This window comes from Ascaphus truei, chromosome 11, assembly GCF_040206685.1.
Source record: "Ascaphus truei isolate aAscTru1 chromosome 11, aAscTru1.hap1, whole genome shotgun sequence".
NCBI classification, from domain to species: Eukaryota; Metazoa; Chordata; class Amphibia; order Anura; family Ascaphidae; genus Ascaphus; species Ascaphus truei.
Genome location: NC_134493.1, coordinates 57,593,350 through 57,612,124, shown reverse-complemented (window position 1 = coordinate 57,612,124; position 18,775 = coordinate 57,593,350). Strand labels below are relative to the sequence as shown.

The window sequence follows — 18,775 nt, the reverse complement described above, 5'->3', positions numbered from 1 at the left end:
CTTGTGCAATCTTTCTGGGATCCTCCGACGGATGGTCTGATCCATGACACATTTTCTTTGTGTCGGCGGTCAGTTTAACTGGTGGGACACGGATTTCGGTCCTGCCACCGGAGCGGCTCCTATTTAAGCAACAGAACTAATAGTTCCAGCACACCTGACTATAGGAAAAGTATGCAACAATGGGAAATGCCAAATCAAATAAGTATTTAATAAATGCACAAGTTATATACAAGGAGCAAAGTGACACCAAAACAATAGAAAAAAGTACACTAAATAATGGTAAATAAATTCCCTGCGCTATAGGAAATAGGTACAAAACTGTGACTGCGGGAAAGTGACCCTAATAGTGGATACTGGGGAGTGGGGGGGGGGGGGGGGACCGGGAGGTGTACAATGTGTTTTTGGACTTTATTCCCTGTAACCCTGTGTTTTTCTCAGCCAAACAAGTATTGCGCGGACGCAGTTCACTCCTGTGACGGCTATTTCCTGTGTAATATCTCTATGCAATGTATTGCTCAGCCTGCAAGGTTTTAGAACAGAGATGTAAAACTTGGTTTTAGAACTTGGTTCTAAAACATGGTCTTAAAACTTGCAGGCTGAGCAATACATTGCATAGAGATATTACACAGGAAATAGCCGTCACAGGAGTGAACTGCGTCCGCGCAATACTTGTTTGGCAGGGGGAGCCATTGCCAAGACGGAGCTCGTTGGCACGGTTCCCATTGGCCAGTTCCCGCTTCCCAGCAACCTGAGCTCCTAAGCACGCCTCATCCTCTGACGGGTGCAGCCAGACGAGCCCTCGGCCTGTGAGTGGCTGTTACCGCAGGATCCGTGCTCTGATTGGTCGTCGCTCCTTGCTCCATCTTAAAGATATCCACCATGGGCTATGTAAGGAGATGGCCAGATCAGAGTACGAGGCATTTGAGATCATCTTGGGACTTGGACCGGTGAAGCAGTGGCGGGCTTTTCAATAGGGCTTGGCTCGGAATAGCAAAACACTTGGCATTGTGGTGCCGAAGAAGCCTAGCCAAGCTGAGGACAAGTTCTAGGGAGGTGACCAAGTTCTATAGACGCGGTCAAGTTCTGAGAACGAACGAAGACCCGACCAGCGGGGACAGCACAGTAGCTATCCCGAAAATAGTACTGTGTAGTTCCTGGAGGTGGAGCGGACAGGGTAAGCCCACCTGAAGTGGGTCCCTGCACCTAGTCAAGGCTAGTCACTTCCCCAGGCCCCAGTTGGTTTGTATTTCCCCCGTTTTGTGTATTTTGTATGCCTGCTGATTTTACCAGAATAAACCTCATTTTATTACACAATGTTGATCTGCCTAGTGAAAGGGAACCCGGTGGTAAAAGCTTTAGGAGAACGCGAAACGAGTTGGGTTCGCATGGTGGCGCTGTTACCGTTCTAATCAGAGTGTTGCAAGGACAGTAAGTTCTTTTCTCTGGCATACGGCCAGATTTGACGCCGTGATGTCAGACGCGAACGTCAGTTGTGGGCGCGGGTACCCGGAAGAGACCACAGGATCACGATGCCGGGAGCCTTGTGATTGCGGTTCCCTAGAGACACTGATCCTACCGGGCACCCCTGACAGGCTACTACCAGGCAGAGCAGAACATCGCAAAGGGTTCCAGATAAGGACGGTAGCTATATGCAATGTTCTATAGATACTCATACAGATGGGACACTGTTCTCTGCTATGGTGGAGCTTACCCGTGTATTCCTCTGATGCTGCACTACAAATTCTTTACTTGTAAGTAAGGATAGGGGCTTGTGGCCTATTATATATTTTTTATTTATCTAAGAGGTCTGTGTTTGTCTTTTTCACATATATTCGGAGGTTCCCTGGCAGAAACGTGGGGGCTGAGGAACCCAGCTCTCTGAAGACAGGACATTAGACCATCTTCTATTCAAATTGATTGGACAATTGGTAGCGCACCGGTAATCTGTGTGTGTTAAAAGTACTCATATCCCGTGGCAATGACCTTTTGGAGTTTGGTGACCTACCTGGCAAGAGTCCTTCTTTCCAGCTTGGTAGCCGGCGCAGATCTGGTCAGTCTGGATGATGGCGATGTTGGCGCCATCAGTGGAGTCGACATGGTACATCTGATCACAGGAGTCTCTGTCAATAAGGGGGACCACCACCTTCTGAAGGGTCTTAGGCTGGGGCAGGGCAACTAAAGGGAGATGGTCAACTCATAACTTTGGACATTAGATACATGTATGTACAGTATACATTTGTATGGCGCCATTCATTACATAGCACTCTACAGCAGTAATACACTTAACAATATAATAGGAGACATAAGGGGAATAAAGAAACATTAGGAAAAAGAGTCCCTGTGCCAAAGAGCTTACAATCTAAGTGTAAAGTAGGAAGAACTTGGAGAGGCGGCAGGAGGGTGTTACAGTATGTGTGTATGCATGGGACTGGACTTTGGAGCTACTCAAATGCTTCATTATAGAGGTTTTGTTTTAAGATCGAGAGCGAGACATAGGGGCCTATTCTAATAGCTTCGATTAAACCTGCTGTATAAATCGGTTTGGCATGATCTAGCTAACGCTCTGATGTTTGTGTTATAACGGTATTCAGAAAGAGTTCTCAAGTCATATACCTGAGAGTTCTGCCCGTGCGATATCCCTACAGCCTAAGGCTAAGGCCCCGCTCCCAGAGTCAGCGCGCCCGCACTGCAGACAGGCGGGGCGCTGACATACACAGACCGCGATATGCGGTCTGTAAGGAGCGGGAGCGGGAGGTGGGCGGGAGTGGGAGGATTGACAGGGAGGGGGGGCGTGGCTTGAGCGGAGGGACCCGCTACTCTCCCCCCCTCCCTCCACGGCTCGGGCTGGAGCTGCTGATTGAAGGTAAGCAACACACACAGGCACTCATATACACACACACGCAGGCACACACACACACAGGCACTCATATACACACACAGGCACACACATACACACACACACACACACACAGACAGAGGCAAGCACTCACGCACTCAGACACACACATACACACACAGACAGAGGCAGGCACTCACGCACTCAGACACATACACACACACAGACAGGCACGCACGCACTCAGACACACACACAGACAGGCACTCAAGCTGCTTTCACTCCACACTCCTCCCCGCTCCCCGAAGCCTCTCCCCCCGAAGCCTCCCCTCCCCATTGGCTTACAGCCACACCACGTGACGCGTCAATGCTAGGGATCACCATTCTCTTGTATCCCGTAGGGGCTGACGCGTCACAGCGTGTAGTGTGCTGTGCAGCCAGGGGGGACCGGGACCGGCTCGGGAGGATTCCCCTGCTGGTGGGGAACTCGCGTGTGGCCGCCCGCGCCACCGAGCGCAGCGGGACCGAGGCCTAAGAGCTGCAGAGAGAGCTGCATCTCCCTGCACAGAGAGAGCTGCATCTCCCTGCACAGAGAGAGCTGCATCTCCCTGCACAGCTCTTACAGGCGATCTCCCTGCACAGAGAGAGCTGCATCTCCCTGCACAGCTCTTACAGGCGATCTCCCTGCACAGAGAGAAGCTGCATCTCCCTGCACAGCTCTTACAGGCGATTTCCCTGCACAGTGAGAAGCTGCATCTCCCTGCACAGCTCTTACAGGCGATCTCCCTGCACAGAGAGAGCTGCATCTCCCTGCACAGCTCTTACAGGCGATCTCCCTGCACAGAGAGAGCTGCATCTCCCTGCACAGCTCTTACAGGCGATCTCCCTGCACAGAGAGACGCTGCATCTCCCTGCACAACTCTTACAGGCGATCTCCCTGCACAGAGAGAAGCTGCATCTCTCTGCACAGCTCTTACAGGCGATCTCCCTGCACAGAGAGAGCTGCATCTCCCTGCACAGCTCTTACAGGCGATCTCCCTGCACAGAGAGAGCTGCGTCTCCCTGCACAGCTCTTACAGGCGATCTCCCTGCACAGAGAGAGCTGCGTCTCCCTGCACAGCTCTTACAGGCGATCTCCCTGCACATAGAGAGCTGAATCTCCCTGCACAGCTCTTACAGGCGATCTCCCTGCACAGAGAGAAGCTGCATCTCCCTGCACAGCTCTTACAGGCGATCTCCCTGCACAGAGAGAGCTGCATCTCCCTGCACAGCTCTTATAGGCGATCTCCCTGCACACAGAGAGCTGCATCTCCCTGCACAGCTCTTACAGGCGATCTCCCTGCACAGAGAGAGCTGCATCTCCCTGCATCGCTCTTACAGGCGATCTCCCTACACAGAGATAGCTGCATCTCCCTGCACCGCTCTTACAGGCGATCTCCCTGCACAGAGATAGCTGCATCTCCCTGCACAGCTCTTACAGGCGATCTCCCTGCACAGAGAGAGCTGCATCTCCCTGCACAGCTCTTACAGGCGATCTCCCTGCACAGAGAGAGCTGCATCTCACTGCACAGAGAGAGCTGCATCTCCCTGCACCGCTCTTACAGGCGATTTCCCTGCACAGAGAGAGCTGTATCTCCCTGCACAGCTCTTACAGGCGATCTCCCTGCACAGAGCACTGCATCTCCCTGCACAGATCTTACAGGCGACCTCCCTGCACAGAAAGATGCTTATCTCCCTGCACAGCTCTTACAGATGATGTCCCTGCACTGAGAGAGCTGCATCTCCTGCACAGCTCTAACAGGCGATCTCCCTGCACAGAGAGAGCCGCATCTCACTGCACAGAGAGAGCTGTGTCTCCCTGCACAGCCCTTACAGGCGATCTCTATGCACAGCTTTTACAGGTGATCTCCCTGCACAGAAAGAGCTGCATCTTCCTGCACAGCTGTTACAGGCGATCTCCCTGCACAGCTCTTACAGGAGATCTCCCTGCACAGATAGAGCTGCATCTCCCTGCACAGCCCTTACAGGTGAACTCCCTGCACAGAGAGAGCTGCATCTCCCTGCACAGCCCTTACAGGAGATCTCCCTGCACAGAGAGAGCTGCATCTCCCTGCACAGCTCTTACAGAAGATCTCCCTGCACAGAGAGCGCCGCATCTCCCTGCACAGCTCTCACAGGCGATCTCCCTGCACAGAGAGAGCTGCATCTCCCTGCACAGCTCTCACAGGCGATCTCCCTGCACAGAGAGAGCTGCATCTCCCTGCACAGCTCTTACAGGCGACCTCCCTGCACAGAGAGACGCTGCATCTCCCTGCACAGCTCTTACAGGCGATCTCCCTGCACAGCTCTTACAGGCGATCTCCCTGCACAGAGAGATCTGCATCTCCCTGCACAGCTCTTACAGGCGTTCTCCCTGCACAGAGAGAGCTGCATCTCCCTGCACAGCTCTTACAGGCGATCTCCCTGCAGAGAGAGAGCAGCATCTCCCTGCACAGCTCTTACAGGCGATCTCCCTGCACTGAGAGAGCTGCATCTCCCTGCACCGCTCTCACAGGCGATCGTGCTGATTTTATTTTAATAACACAGTATTGAAGCAGGGGGTCTCCGGAGCTGAACAGCATTCATTTCAGCCTCGGGGACCCCTTGTTTCCCGAGTTACAGGCATGGGGTGCCGATATCTCCGCAAAGTTTAAATGCTCCGGTCATGTGAGATTTAAACCATTTTCTCTTTTTATCATATTTCTACAAATGTGCTGGTCCTATACCTGGGGATTAAATAGGGTGTGTGTAGATATAGATAGAATATATATATAGATACAGTATATAAATATATATGATATTTATTTTATATTTATAATATGAGTATCTCACCCAGTGCACATTTATCACCGGTTGAACTTTATTGACAAGTGCTGTGTACATTACTGTCCCAGTTGTACAGAAATACAAGATTTAGGGCAGGACCGTATGTATAACAAGTAAAGCCCTCACCTGCAGACATCACATCGCCCCATCCGGTTACCCAGCATTCCATGCCAGGAGGGAAGGTGACGGAGGCAAATGGCAAACAGATGGGGAGAATGAAATTGGTGTATGTAACGGGGATCTCCAGCTTCATCAGAGCGATGTCTCCACTGGACCCTGTGGCGCTGTACAGGGGGTGCACTATAATAAGCTGCACACTGGATTTGACCCAATTAGGACTGGGTACAGACAACTGGTACACACCCAGGTACACTTCATAGCTCGAGGACGACATGGAGCTGGGGAAAGAAGTCACACACAATATAAAGACCAGTCTGTGAGCTGGGTAATACAGTCATGAGCTGTCCTACCCAGCGCTCTGCTATTATTCCCACTAATTACCATAACATCTTCCATTATATGGGACTTTCCCACCCCAAAAACTCCTATACACCTATATTTCCTGGGTGTGCATGCAGCCACCTCTGGGGTGAAATCCTGGCTGCCTGAAGATATATTGTTAGCACCCAAATAGGCAGTTGATAGAAAAAGGGAATTTGACGGCAGATAACAACTTTTTGGTCCATGATCCTCAGATCTAAACCTCAGATCTTAGTTGATCCACGAATCCCTCCCATATTTAGCAAAGTCTTATGTCTATCCCAATCATTTATTAAATGCCTTTGCTGTATCAGCCTCTACCACCTCTGTTGGGAGACTACTCCATGAATCCACCACTCTTTCAGTGAAGAAGAACTTCCTCACAATTCCCTTGAGGCTCCCACCCTCCTGCTTCAGCGTCTTTCCTGTTACGTTTCATGATGTAGACCAGAGATGCTCAACTCCAGTCCTCAAGGGCCACCAACAGGTCATTGTGATTGAGCTACCTGTGCTGAAACTGGAGTTGGCTACCACTGTTGTAGACCATGCACCATTTTAGTAGGACAATTTCTAATGTATTTATGTCCTTCTGGATATATGGTCTCAAGAACTGAACACAGCCCTCCGGATGAGTCTGTCCGTCCAGAGATATGGTCTCCATAACTGAACACAGCCTTCCGGGTGAGTCTGTCCTTCTGGGGATATGGTCTCCAGAACTGAACACAGCCGCCCGGATGAGTATGTCCTTCCGGAGATATGGTCTCCAGAACTGAACACAGCCCTCTGGGTGAGGACTAGGGTCCAGATCCACAAAGCTCCGATATTGACTTAACAAGATGTTAATGTCTCATTAAGTGCTGACGAGCATCTTCAAAGCTCAATAACGATGCATTAAGTGCTGTTTTCAGCGGTAACGAGCTCCTGCATTACCATAACAGACTTTAGGATCCCTACCAAGGATCTTAATCACTCCAGATGCCTGCGGAACATGTGCACAAGCCAAACACGGCATGCAAAAGCACAATATTACTCTGACAATCTCCTGCAGAATACATCAAACCCAGCTAAATTCTGGAAGGTTATCAGCAATATATTCCAGCCTTCTAACCATCAACAACCAAGTAATATCACTAAGGGGGATATTACTCTGACAAACCCCACTGACATTGCAAATGCATTCAATGATTACTTTGTGGGGTGTGCTACTAACTTATTAGCGAAACGCAACCCAAACCACAAACATGAATCTCATCCTGGGAGTATCCCTATAGCTCCACCCCCTCCCAACACTGCCCACAATTTTCAATTTGGCCCAGTATCCGAAGAGGAGATTACACAAGCGCTCCTCAAATTAAAACTAAGCATGTGGAACTGACTTACTACAATCTAGGTCCTAAGACTTGGTGCCCCAGTCATTGCCAAACCAATTGCTTCCATAGTCAACTCTATCCTGTCTGCAGGCCATATCCCTAAGACCTGGAAAACTGCCAGAGTTGTCCCAATCTTCAAAAGTGGGGACAAAAACACTGTCTCAAACTACACGCCAATCTCACTTCTCCCAATTCTATCCAAAGTCATGGAAAAATGTGCCCACTCCCAATTAAGCGATTACAATACCAAGACAAATTTCCCTAGCCAATTCCAATCTGGCTTTCGCCTCAAACACTCCACCGTAACTACCCTGCTAAAAGTTTGCAATGAAATCCAGTGTGGAATGGAACGGGGACAACTCACTGGTGCAGTATTCCTAGATTTTGCAAAGGCTTTTGATACTGTTGATCATGCTATCCTGCTTAACAAACTCCAGAGCTCTGGAATAGGGAAACATGCTTTAAACTGGTTTCAGTCCTACCTATCAGGAAGATCCCAACATGTGTCCATCTCAGGCTCTAGCTCCAACCCCCTGGATATCACCTGTGGCGTCCCGCAAGGCTCTGTTCTGGGGCCCCTACTCTTCTCAGTGTTCATCAATGATCTTCCCACAGCTTGTAAGGAAGCCTCAATACACATGTATGCAGATGACACAATCCTATATGCACACAGCCATAGCCTCTCCGACTTTCAACACATATGTCAGTCTGACTTTTTGAGACTCGAAAACTGGATTTCCCAAAACAAACTGTTTTTAAACGAATGGTATTTAGGACCAAGACTACATTTTTAAAGCTTACAGATCAGAACCAACACTAACACCACCCTAACCCCTGTTACTAGTTTTAAATACCTGGGCATATGGTTTGACTCCCACTTAACATTCGGGATGCACATTGATACCCTGACATCCAAGACCTATGCCAAACTAGGTGTACTTACAGGAACAAATCCTCCCTAAGTCTGCTGGTCAGAAAGTGTATCGCACAGCAGATGCTAATGCCAATTATCGACTATGGAGACATAGTATACGGCTCGGCACCTCAAACCCACCTTAGCAAACTTGACACCCTCTACAATGCAATATGCCGTTTTGTTCTCCAATGCAACTGCAACACACATCACTGCGATATGCTCAAAGAACTAGATTGGTCATCACTCGAGTCTAGGTGCAAAGTTCGCCTTTCCTGTCTTGCCTTCAAATACTTTCTGGGCAAGCTACCCATCTACCTGAACAAGCTCCTCACCCCTACCACATGCAGCACTTATCACCTGAGATCTGACTCCAAAAGACTGTTCATGGTCCCAAGGTTCAGCAAATTATCTGGCCGCTCCTCCTTCTCTTACCGTGCACCCCAAAACTGAAACAACCCACCGGAGACTCTCACAGCCGCCACCAGTTTAAGTTCTTCCAAAACTAAGGCTGTCTCACATTTGAATCTGTCTGTAACTGTTACATACGCCTATAACATATATTACCTGTAACTGTTACATACGCCCATAATATACATTATCTGTAACTGTTACATACGCCTATAATATATATTACATGTAACTGTTTCATACGCCTATAATATATATTACATGTAACTGTTACATACGCCTATAATATATATTATCTGTAACTGTTACATACGCCTATAATATATATTATCTGTAACTGTTACATACGCCTATAATATATATTATCTGTAACTGTTACATACGCCTATAATATATATTACCTGTAACTGTTACATACGCCTATAATATATATTATCTGTAACTGTTACATACGCCTATAATATATATTATCTGTAACTGTTACATACGCCTATAATATATATTATCTGTAACTGTTACATACGCCTATAACATATATTATCTGTAACTGTTACATACGCCTATAATATATATTATCTGTAACTGTTACATACGCTTATAATATATATTATCTCTAACTGTTACATACGCCTATAATATATATTATCTGTAACTGTTACATTCGCCTATAATATATATTACCTGTAACTGTTACATACGCCTATAACATATATTATCTGTAACTGTTACATACGCCTATAATATATATTATCTGTAACTGTTACATACGCCTATAATATATATTACCTGTAACTGTTACATACGCCTATAACATATATTATCTGTAACTGTTACATACGCCTATAATATATATTATCTGTAACTGTTACATACGCCTATAATATATATTATCTGTAACTGTTACATACGCCTATAATATATATTACCTGTAACTATTACATACGCCTATAATATATATTATCTGTAACTGTTACATACGCCTATAATATATATTATCTGTAACTGTTACATACGCCTATAATATATATTACCTGTAACTGTTACATACGCCTATAACATATATTATCTGTAACTGTTACATACGCCTATAATATATATTATCTGTAACTGTTACATACGCCTGTAATATATATTATCTGTAACTGTGCACGCAATGTCTTGTGTATAATGTATACCCTGCTCATTATGTAACTGTGTATTTGTAACCATATAACACATAGGATACTTGCCAAGGCAAGTGAAAGATGCACATTGATACCCTGACATCCAAGACCTATGCCAAACTAGGTGTACTTACAGGAACAAATCCTCCCTAAGTCTGCTGGTCAGAAAGTGTATCGCACAGCAGATGCTAATGCCAATTATCGACTATGGAGACATAGTATACGGCTCGGCACCTCAAACCCACCTTAGCAAACTTGACACCCTCTACAATGCAATATGCCGTTTTGTTCTCCAATGCAACTACAACACACATCACTGCGAAATGCTCAAAGAACTAGATTGGTCATCACTCGAGTCTAGGTGCAAAGTTCGCCTTTCCTGTCTTGCCTTCAAATACTTTCTGGGCAAGCTACCCAGCTACCTGAACAAGCTCCTCACCCCTACCACATGCAGCACTTATCACCTGAGATCTGACTCCAAAAGACTGTTCATGGTCCCAAGGTTCAGCAAATTATCCGGCCGCTCCTCCTTCTCTTACCGTGCACCCCAAAACTGAAACAACCCACCGGAGACTCTCAGAGCCGCCACCAGTTTAAGTTCTTCCAAAACTAAGGCTGTCTCACATTTGAATCTGTCTGTAACTGTTACATACGCCTATAATATATATTATCTGTAACTGTTACATACACCTATAATATATATTACCTGTAACTGTTACATACAGTACGCCTATAACATATATTATCTGTAACTGTTACATACGCCTATAATATATATTATCTGTAACTTACATACGCCTATAATATATATTATCTGTAACTGTTACATACGCCTATAATATATATTACCTGTAACTGTTACATACGCCTATAACATATATTATCTGTAACTGTTACATACGCCTATAATATATATTATCTGTAACTGTTACATACGCCTATAATATATATTATCTGTAACTGTGCACGCAATGTCTTGTGTATAATGTACTAGCTGAGAGACCCGGCGTTGCCCGGGATGTAATTTTGGGGGGGCGTACGACAGGGTTGGGCTTCCCCCCCCCCCCTTGACAGCTAGGTGGGTGAGTGAGTTGACTGAGTGTGTGGGTGGGTGGGTGACACTTGAGTGGGTGGGTGGGTTGGTGACTGAGTGGGTCGGTGACTGGGTGGGTGACTTTGGGTCGGTTTGACTTTGGGTCGGTGGGTGGGTGACTTTGGGTCGGTGGGTGGGTGACTTTGGGTCGGTGACTGGGTGGGTGACTTTGGGTCGGTTTGACTTTGGGTCGGTGGGTGGGTGACATTGGGTCGGTTTGACTTTGGGTCGGTGGGTGGGTGACTTTGGGTCGATGGGTGGGTGACTTTGGGTCGGTGGGTGGGTGACTTTGGGTCGGTGGGTGGGTGTATGACTTTGGGTCGGTGGGTGGGTGGGTGACTTTGGGTCAGTTTGACTTTGGGTCGGTGGGTGGGTGACTTTGGGTGGGTGGGTGAGTTGGTTCGGTGGGTGGGTGACTTGGGTCGGTGGGTGGGTGACTTTGGGTCGATGGGTGGGTGACTTTGGGTCGGTGGGTGGGTGACTTTGGGTCGGTGGGTGGGTGTATGACTTTGGGTCGGTGGGTGGGTGGGTGACTTTGGGTCAGTTTGACTTTGGGTCGGTGGGTGGGTGACTTTGGGTGGGTGGGTGAGTTGGTTCGGTGGGTGGGTGACTTGGGTCGGTGGGTGGGTGACTTTGGGTCGGTGGGTGGGTGGGTGACTTTGGGTCGGTGGGTGGGTGGGTGACTTTGGGTCGGTGGGTGGGTGGGTGACTTTGGGTCGGTGGGTGGGTCGATGACTGGGTGACTTTTTCAGGGTCGGTGACTGGGTGGGTCAGTGACTGGGTTCGGTGACTGGGTGGGTCAGTGAGTGGGTAGGTGGGGTCGGTGAGTGGGTGGGTGGGGTCAGTGACTGGGTGGGTGGTTTTGGGTGAGACTGGGTGGGTGAGTGGGAGACTGAATGGGTGGGTGAGTGGGAGACTGAATGGGTGGGTGACTGGGAGACTGAATGGGTGGGTGACTGGGAGACTGAATGGGTGAGTGAGTGGGAGACTGAATGGGTGGATGAGTGGGAAACTGAATGGGTGGGTGAGTGGGAAACTGAATGGGTGGGTGAGTGTGAAACTGAATGGGTGGGTGAGTGGGAAAGTGAATGGGTGGGTGAGTGGGAAACTGAATGGGTGGGTGAGTGGGAAAGTGAATGGGTGGGTGAGTGGGAAACTGAATGGGTGGGTGAGTGGGAGACTGGGTGGGTGAGTGGGAGACTGACTGGGTGGTAGACTGACTGGGTGGGAGACTGACTGGGTGGGAGACTGACTGGGTGGTAGACTGACTGGGTGGGAGACTGACTGGGTGGGTGACTGACTGGGTGGGTGAGTGGGAGACTGACTGGGTGGGTGAGTGGGAGACTGACTGGGTGGGTGAGTGGGAGACTGACTGGGTGGGTGAGTGGGAGACTGACTGGGTGGGTGAGTGGGAGACTGACTGGGTGGGTGAGTGGGAGACTGACTGGGTGGGTGAGTGGGAGACTGACTGGGTGGGTGAGTGGGAGACTGACTGGGTGGGTGAGTGGGAGACTGACTGGGTGGGTGAGTGGGTGGGTGAGTGGGAGACTGACTGGGTGGGTGAGTGGGTGACTGAATGGGTGGGTGAGTGGGTGACTGACTGACTGAATGGGTGGGTGACTGACTGAGTGGGTGGGTGACTGAGTGGGTGGGTGACTGAGTGGGTGGGTGACTGAGTGGGTGGGTGGGTGACTGGGTGAAAGTGGGTGACTGGGTGAAAGTGACTGGGTGGTTGTGTGGGTGACTGGGTGGTTGTGTGGGTGACTGGGTGGGTGGGTGACTAAGTGAGTGGGTGGGTGACTGAGTGACTAAGTGAGTTTTTGGGTGACTAAGTGAGTGGGTGGGTGACTGAGTGGGTGGGTGACTGAGTGGGTGACTGGGTGGGTGTGTGGGTGACTGGGTGGGTGAGTGTGTGGGTGGGTGACTGGGTGACAGTGCGTGGGTGGGAGATGGTGGGTGACTTACCTTGACCCCGGGGGGCAAGAGTGGCAGGAGGCCCGGGCCGCGCTTCCCCTCTCCGGTAGCGGCGCACGTGAGGGGGAGTCCCGGGCCGCGCTTCCCCTCTCCGGTAGCGGCGCACGTGAGGGGGAGTCCCGGGCCGCGCTTCCCCTCTCCGGTAGCGGCGCACGTGAGGGGGAGTCCCGGGTCGCGCTTCCCCTCTCCGGGAGCGGCGCACGTGAGGGGGAGAGCAGGAGACCCGGGCCGCGCTTCCCCTCTCCGGGAGCGGCGCACGTGAGGAGGAGAGCAGGAGGCCCGGGCCGCGCCGCGAGGGGGGAGGAGCCTGTAGTTTGCAGCTGAGCAGGAAGGCCGCGCTTCCTCCGCGGCGCACGGTGAGGGTGATGGTGCGGCTGGGGATGTTGCGGAGCGTGGGGATTTGGGTGAGGTGGGGAGGGGGGAGAGAGTGAGGGGCACCGGGAGAGGAGGGGGGGGGGGGGTGTGGAAGGTGAGCTGCGGTCCAACTGACGGGGGAGAGAGTGTGTGTGTGTGTGTGTGTGTGTGTCTGTGTGTGTGTGTGTCTGTGTGTGTGTGTGTCTGTGTGTGTGTGTGTCTGTGTGTGTGTGTGTCTGTGTGTGTGTGTGTGTGTGTGTGTGTGTGTCTGTGTGTGTGTGTCTGTGTGTGTCTGTGTGTGTGTGTGTGTGTCTGTGTGTGTGTGTGTGTCTGTGTGTGTGTGTCTGTGTGTGTGTGTGTCTGTGTGTGTGTGTCTGTGTGTGTGTGTCTGTGTGTGTGTGTCTGTGTGTGTGTGTCTGTGTGTGTGTGTCTGTGTGTGTGTGTGTCCCCGTCCGTCCCCTTTGGCCCGTCACTCCGCCTCAGGCCAATGAGAGGTGTGCGGGGGCGGGCGGCCCAAGGGACCAATGAGATTTCCCCTAGGGACACCGGACATCCAGGCAGGCAAACATACAGTGCTTTCAATTATATATAGTAAGATACCCTGCTCATTATGTAACTGTGTATTTGTAACCATATAACACATAGGATACTTGCCAAGGCAAGTGAAAGAACCCCTTTCGAACAAGCACTCGTAGGGTGAAAAAAAGTGTGTGAATAACTAAACCTTTAATAAATACTTAGGGTAACAGTGAACACAAAACTATTAAAAAGCAAATTAAACAGGTAACTTCCAGTCCTATGAACCAAGGCTGGTTGACAATAGAATCTAGGGAATAATAATTTCCTGGCATCAGCAATATGGATGTTTAGCTTGATGCCTCAGTGTGGTATATATAGCTGTAACAATGATTCTATATCTATCACGGAAAACCGGACCAAACATATAGATATGTACCTACACTGACTGAATTGATTCAAAGGGTGTTTGCATACCAGTACATTGAAGTGCTTAATATATATAAATCAACCGTGATATATGTAAAAAAAATCCCTAGAAACGGCGCGTAGGTAAAGAATAAGTTAAAAAGGCTACTATGTAGCTAGAAATGAGCTAAGGATTGGATACATAGTGTAATTTAGGTATCAACATGTCATTTACACATAATCTGTTTATAATCCAATGTTTTAGCGTATTCAGGAGTTCTCACAGAGGTGATTCTAAACTAGTGAGATACTCCCCACGAACTTCCGTGGAAACTGCACCATATGATAGGACGAAGTTGTATAGGTAGTTAACACTAAATAGTGCAGTTGTTATAGAATTCATGTGCCCATGGTATACAATGATGTATCAGATCTAAAGACTCAGATATATATACTGTGGCACTCAAAGTAGGCACCTCCCACCCGGTGTGGTGTATTCATGAACACCACCGAATATTTAGTTAGCCGGGTGAGGAAGAGGTTAAGCTTGGTATAATGCTGTAGAGCTATATCTACCTTCCACCCGGTGTGGTGTATGTGTGAACACCACCGTATCTTTAATTAGCCGGGTAAGGAAGGGGTTAATGCAGGATAGTGCTCAGACTAAATTATCTGGAGTCTGCCTAAAAATCAAACCTGGGACTCACTAGATAATTAGTGTGTAAACAGACAGAGCCTCGAGCATATATACCAGATAGTTGAATCCTCTTGATGTTTATATAATCTACTATAAACAGCTCCAGTCCGGTGTGGTGTATTAATAAACACCACCAAACATATTAACACACCAGATGGAGTGAATACAATAATCAACACTCTGTCAGGTTGACGAGACAATTTGTGAACAGAGTCTGATGGTGTTAATGGCGCGTGACCCCCTATGCAGATAGATGTACTGAGTTCTACTAGTAATCGCGTTAGTTCTGTGTTGAGACCTCTGCCCAATTCATTTGTATACCCAAAGCACAAAAACGCATAATATATGTTACTATGTGTACTCAGTATAGGTAGCAGAGACGCCACCCGGCGTGGTGTATTAATGAACACCACAGAACATTAGTTAGCCGGGTGGGGGGAAGTCTCAATGGGGGTTAAGAGGCGCAGATACAGCTCACCCTTGCAGGAGTTCTCTCTGAGCTGTATTCAACACCGCACTGGTAAGTGCTGACGTCACGGAAGTGCGTCCTCCACCGACAGCTGTTTCGCGTCGCTCTGACGCTTTCTCAAGGTGGTCCCACCTCCATGATAGCCCATGTGTTTAAATAGGCACGCGTTGTCATAGCAACGCTCGGCACTAGGGTAAATATAATAAAATTTAAAGTTTTGTGTCTCCTTTGTTCTATAAAGTGGTGGCAGGTATCTCATGACCATTACCTGAGTAGTTACACGGGGAGTGGGGGTAATGCATAGAATTGGTAATTTTACAAGCATAGATGGCAGCGGGGGTCTGAACATTTAACCTTTGGGATATTGATAGAATCAGGGATATGTGTTTAGTCCACTGGTTGAATATATGATCAGTGCTGATGGCATAGTAGCACAGTTATCCACGTGATCATACCCAAACAATAATCTACAGATGTCAGTATATTTATAAATCTCCGTTGTTAGGGGGCCAGTAGATGGATATATACTAGGTGTATATATATATATATATATATACACGTATTAATTCATGTATACACAAAGGGGGGGGGTTAAAGTATTAAGGGTATAATTGGGGGGGGGGTTGTTAAAGGGAAAAAGTCTGTTAGAACTTTATTGAACTGCAAGAATGGATGAACATAGGAGGACAAATAGGGGCATCGTCAACCTGGTGTATTCAGTTGACATTTATTCTTCCCGCAAAAATGAAAGTGAAGTAATGGGACAGCCTGGCCCAGGGCGGGTACATACCTCCTACTGGCTTGGTGCCTGTGTTGTTTCAACCAATGAATGGTGCAAACATAAAGCCTTCGTTCAGGCCCTGTGGATATAACGTGCCTAGTGTGTAAATCCACTTTGCCACTTTTTTTCAATAGTTCTCGGTCCCAATCCCCCCTTCTAATGCTTTCTGGAAGTTGGTATATCCCTTTGAAGCGTAAATTGGAGATATCCCCCCCATGGGCGGTGTTCACATGTATGTATTTTTTACCACACTGACACACCGCCTGGTAGATTACCCCTGTAGTGCGACAGGAGATCAACCAACATCAGGGACCTTTTGGTCCATAGCCATCTTGAACCTATCTCCTCTGGCACTTGGCTCGAAAAAAGATCCCCGGGCAACTATAAATGTAAAGGATGCCGTGCATGCCAATATGCTCAGGTTACAAAAACATTTGGTAACTGGGATGACAGCAAAACATTTCAAATACGCCACTTCGTAAACTGTCGAAAGGGGTTCTTTCACTTGCCTTGGCAAGTATCCTATGTGTTACTTAGTTATACTAACCCCTGGCACCGTTTCTAGGACAGTAGCAAGAGCTCATTTCCCCACTCCCCCATTTCCCTCATTGCAAATCATATTTGTAACCATGTATTATTTGTCTTAACTCTGTGCCCAGACATACGTGAGAACGAGAGGAAACTCTCAGTGTATTGCTTCCTGGTAAAATATTTTATAAATAAAAAAAATTAAAAATAAATAAAGTTAGTGCTAATGATATGCAAACTAGGCGTTCCCTCTAACAGCGCCGATCCCCAGAGCTCGTTATAGTTACCGCAGGGATTGGTCTGTGGTGCTCAACTTCAATACCCAAGAGCCCCCCCAACAGGTCAGGTTGTCAGGATATCACTGCTTCAGCACAGGTGGCTCAATCAGTGGCTCAGTTGAATCGGCTGTTACTGATTTTGATAACATGACTTAGTGGAGCTTTGTTGATTTGGCGCTTAACCACTACACCACGTGCCCTCCCAAAGCACCGATACTATCTTCAGCTCGGATAATACCCCCCCCCCCCCCCCCTCATCTGAGATCTTTACTGAGGGACGTGTACGGGGCAGAGAACAGGCACTTACTTCTCAAAGCAGTGTGCGGCAGTCAGCACCCACTGGGGGGCGATCAGGGACCCGCCACATATATGAGAACCCAGGTACTGCAGGCTGATCTGCCAGGGCCACTCTCCTTCCACAGCATCCGTACCCCCAACTATCCGACTGGTGCCCACCGGGATGCCACACACTGCAGGGGGGACTGAGGGAGAGACTGAGACAGTTACATACAGAGCGCCGTGTATGTGTAACACGCCGAGCAGTGTGTGCCTGTAACATGCAAAGCAGTGTGTATGTGTAACACAGAACGAGAGCAAAAAGAGTGCGCAGCCAGGGAGCCAGGTGGTGGGAAAATTAAGATTCTATTTATTCAGCAAAACTCAGTAACATCACCCCAGAGGGTGAGACAGAAGCTCCTACGCGTTTCGGACCGTAGAGTTCCTTTATCAAGTAATACTCCTTGATAAAGGACCCCTCTGGTCTGAAACACCTGGCTCCCTGGCTGCGCACTCTTTTTGCTCTCTTTCTCTGTTGCTGGACTATCTCTCACAGATTGCATGCCATTTGGATGGACCCTGCAGGATACGTAAGGACAGACAGAGTGGGTAAGATTTATTCATGTATTGAATTTGGGATCATTATGGATGAGTACCGTTACTAGCACTGTTATGTCTCCAATGAGGTCACATTACGGTGCTTATTGGCATCCCTGTTTGTTACCTTCAGGATACAGATGTTTTGGTGACTCACATATCACACCTAATCGTGATACCCGCTCTGTTATTCACTCTGTCCCTTAGTCCTGATCAATTATTATGGAAATTTATGCTTGAAGTTCCACCAGCTTTGGAGCACCCATTTTGCCATATACCCCTGTATGTGTAACACTCAGAGCAGCGTGTATCTGTAACACACAGAGCAGTGTGTGTCTGTAACACGCAGAGCAGTGTGTGTCTGTAACACGCAGAGCAGTGTGTGTCTGTAACACGCAGAGCAGTGTGTATGTGTAACACACAGAGAGGTTTGTGTCTGTAACACGCAGAGCAGTGTGTGTCTGTAACACACAGAGCAGTGTGTGTCTGTAACACGCAGAGCAGTGTGTATCTGTAACACACAGAGCAGTGTGTGTCTGTAACACGCAGAGCAGTGTGTGTCTGTAACACGCAGAGCAGGGTGTGTCTGTAACACGCAGAGCAGTGTGTATCTGTAACACACAGAGCAGTGTGTGTCTGTAACACGCAGAGCAGTGTGTATCTGTAACACACAGAGCAGTGTGTGTCTGTAACACGCAGAGCAGTGTGTGTCTGTAACACGCAGAGCAGTGTGTGTCTGTAACACGCAGAGCAGTGTGTGTCTGTAA

General features: G+C 48.4%; 1 protein-coding gene across 1 annotated transcript in view; it reads right to left on the bottom strand.

Moving 5' to 3' along the window:
• LOC142462892 (transmembrane protease serine 9-like) overlaps positions 1-18,775 on the bottom strand; it is a 45,050-nt gene that overhangs the window by 21,371 nt on the left and 4,904 nt on the right. The window contains exons 3-5 of the mRNA XM_075565106.1: positions 17,443-17,629; positions 5,827-6,098; positions 2,006-2,175 (exon numbers count right to left, since the gene is read on the bottom strand). Coding sequence (XP_075421221.1) covers positions 2,006-2,175; positions 5,827-6,098; positions 17,443-17,629 — 629 coding nt within the window. The remainder of the gene's footprint in view (positions 1-2,005; positions 2,176-5,826; positions 6,099-17,442; positions 17,630-18,775) is intronic.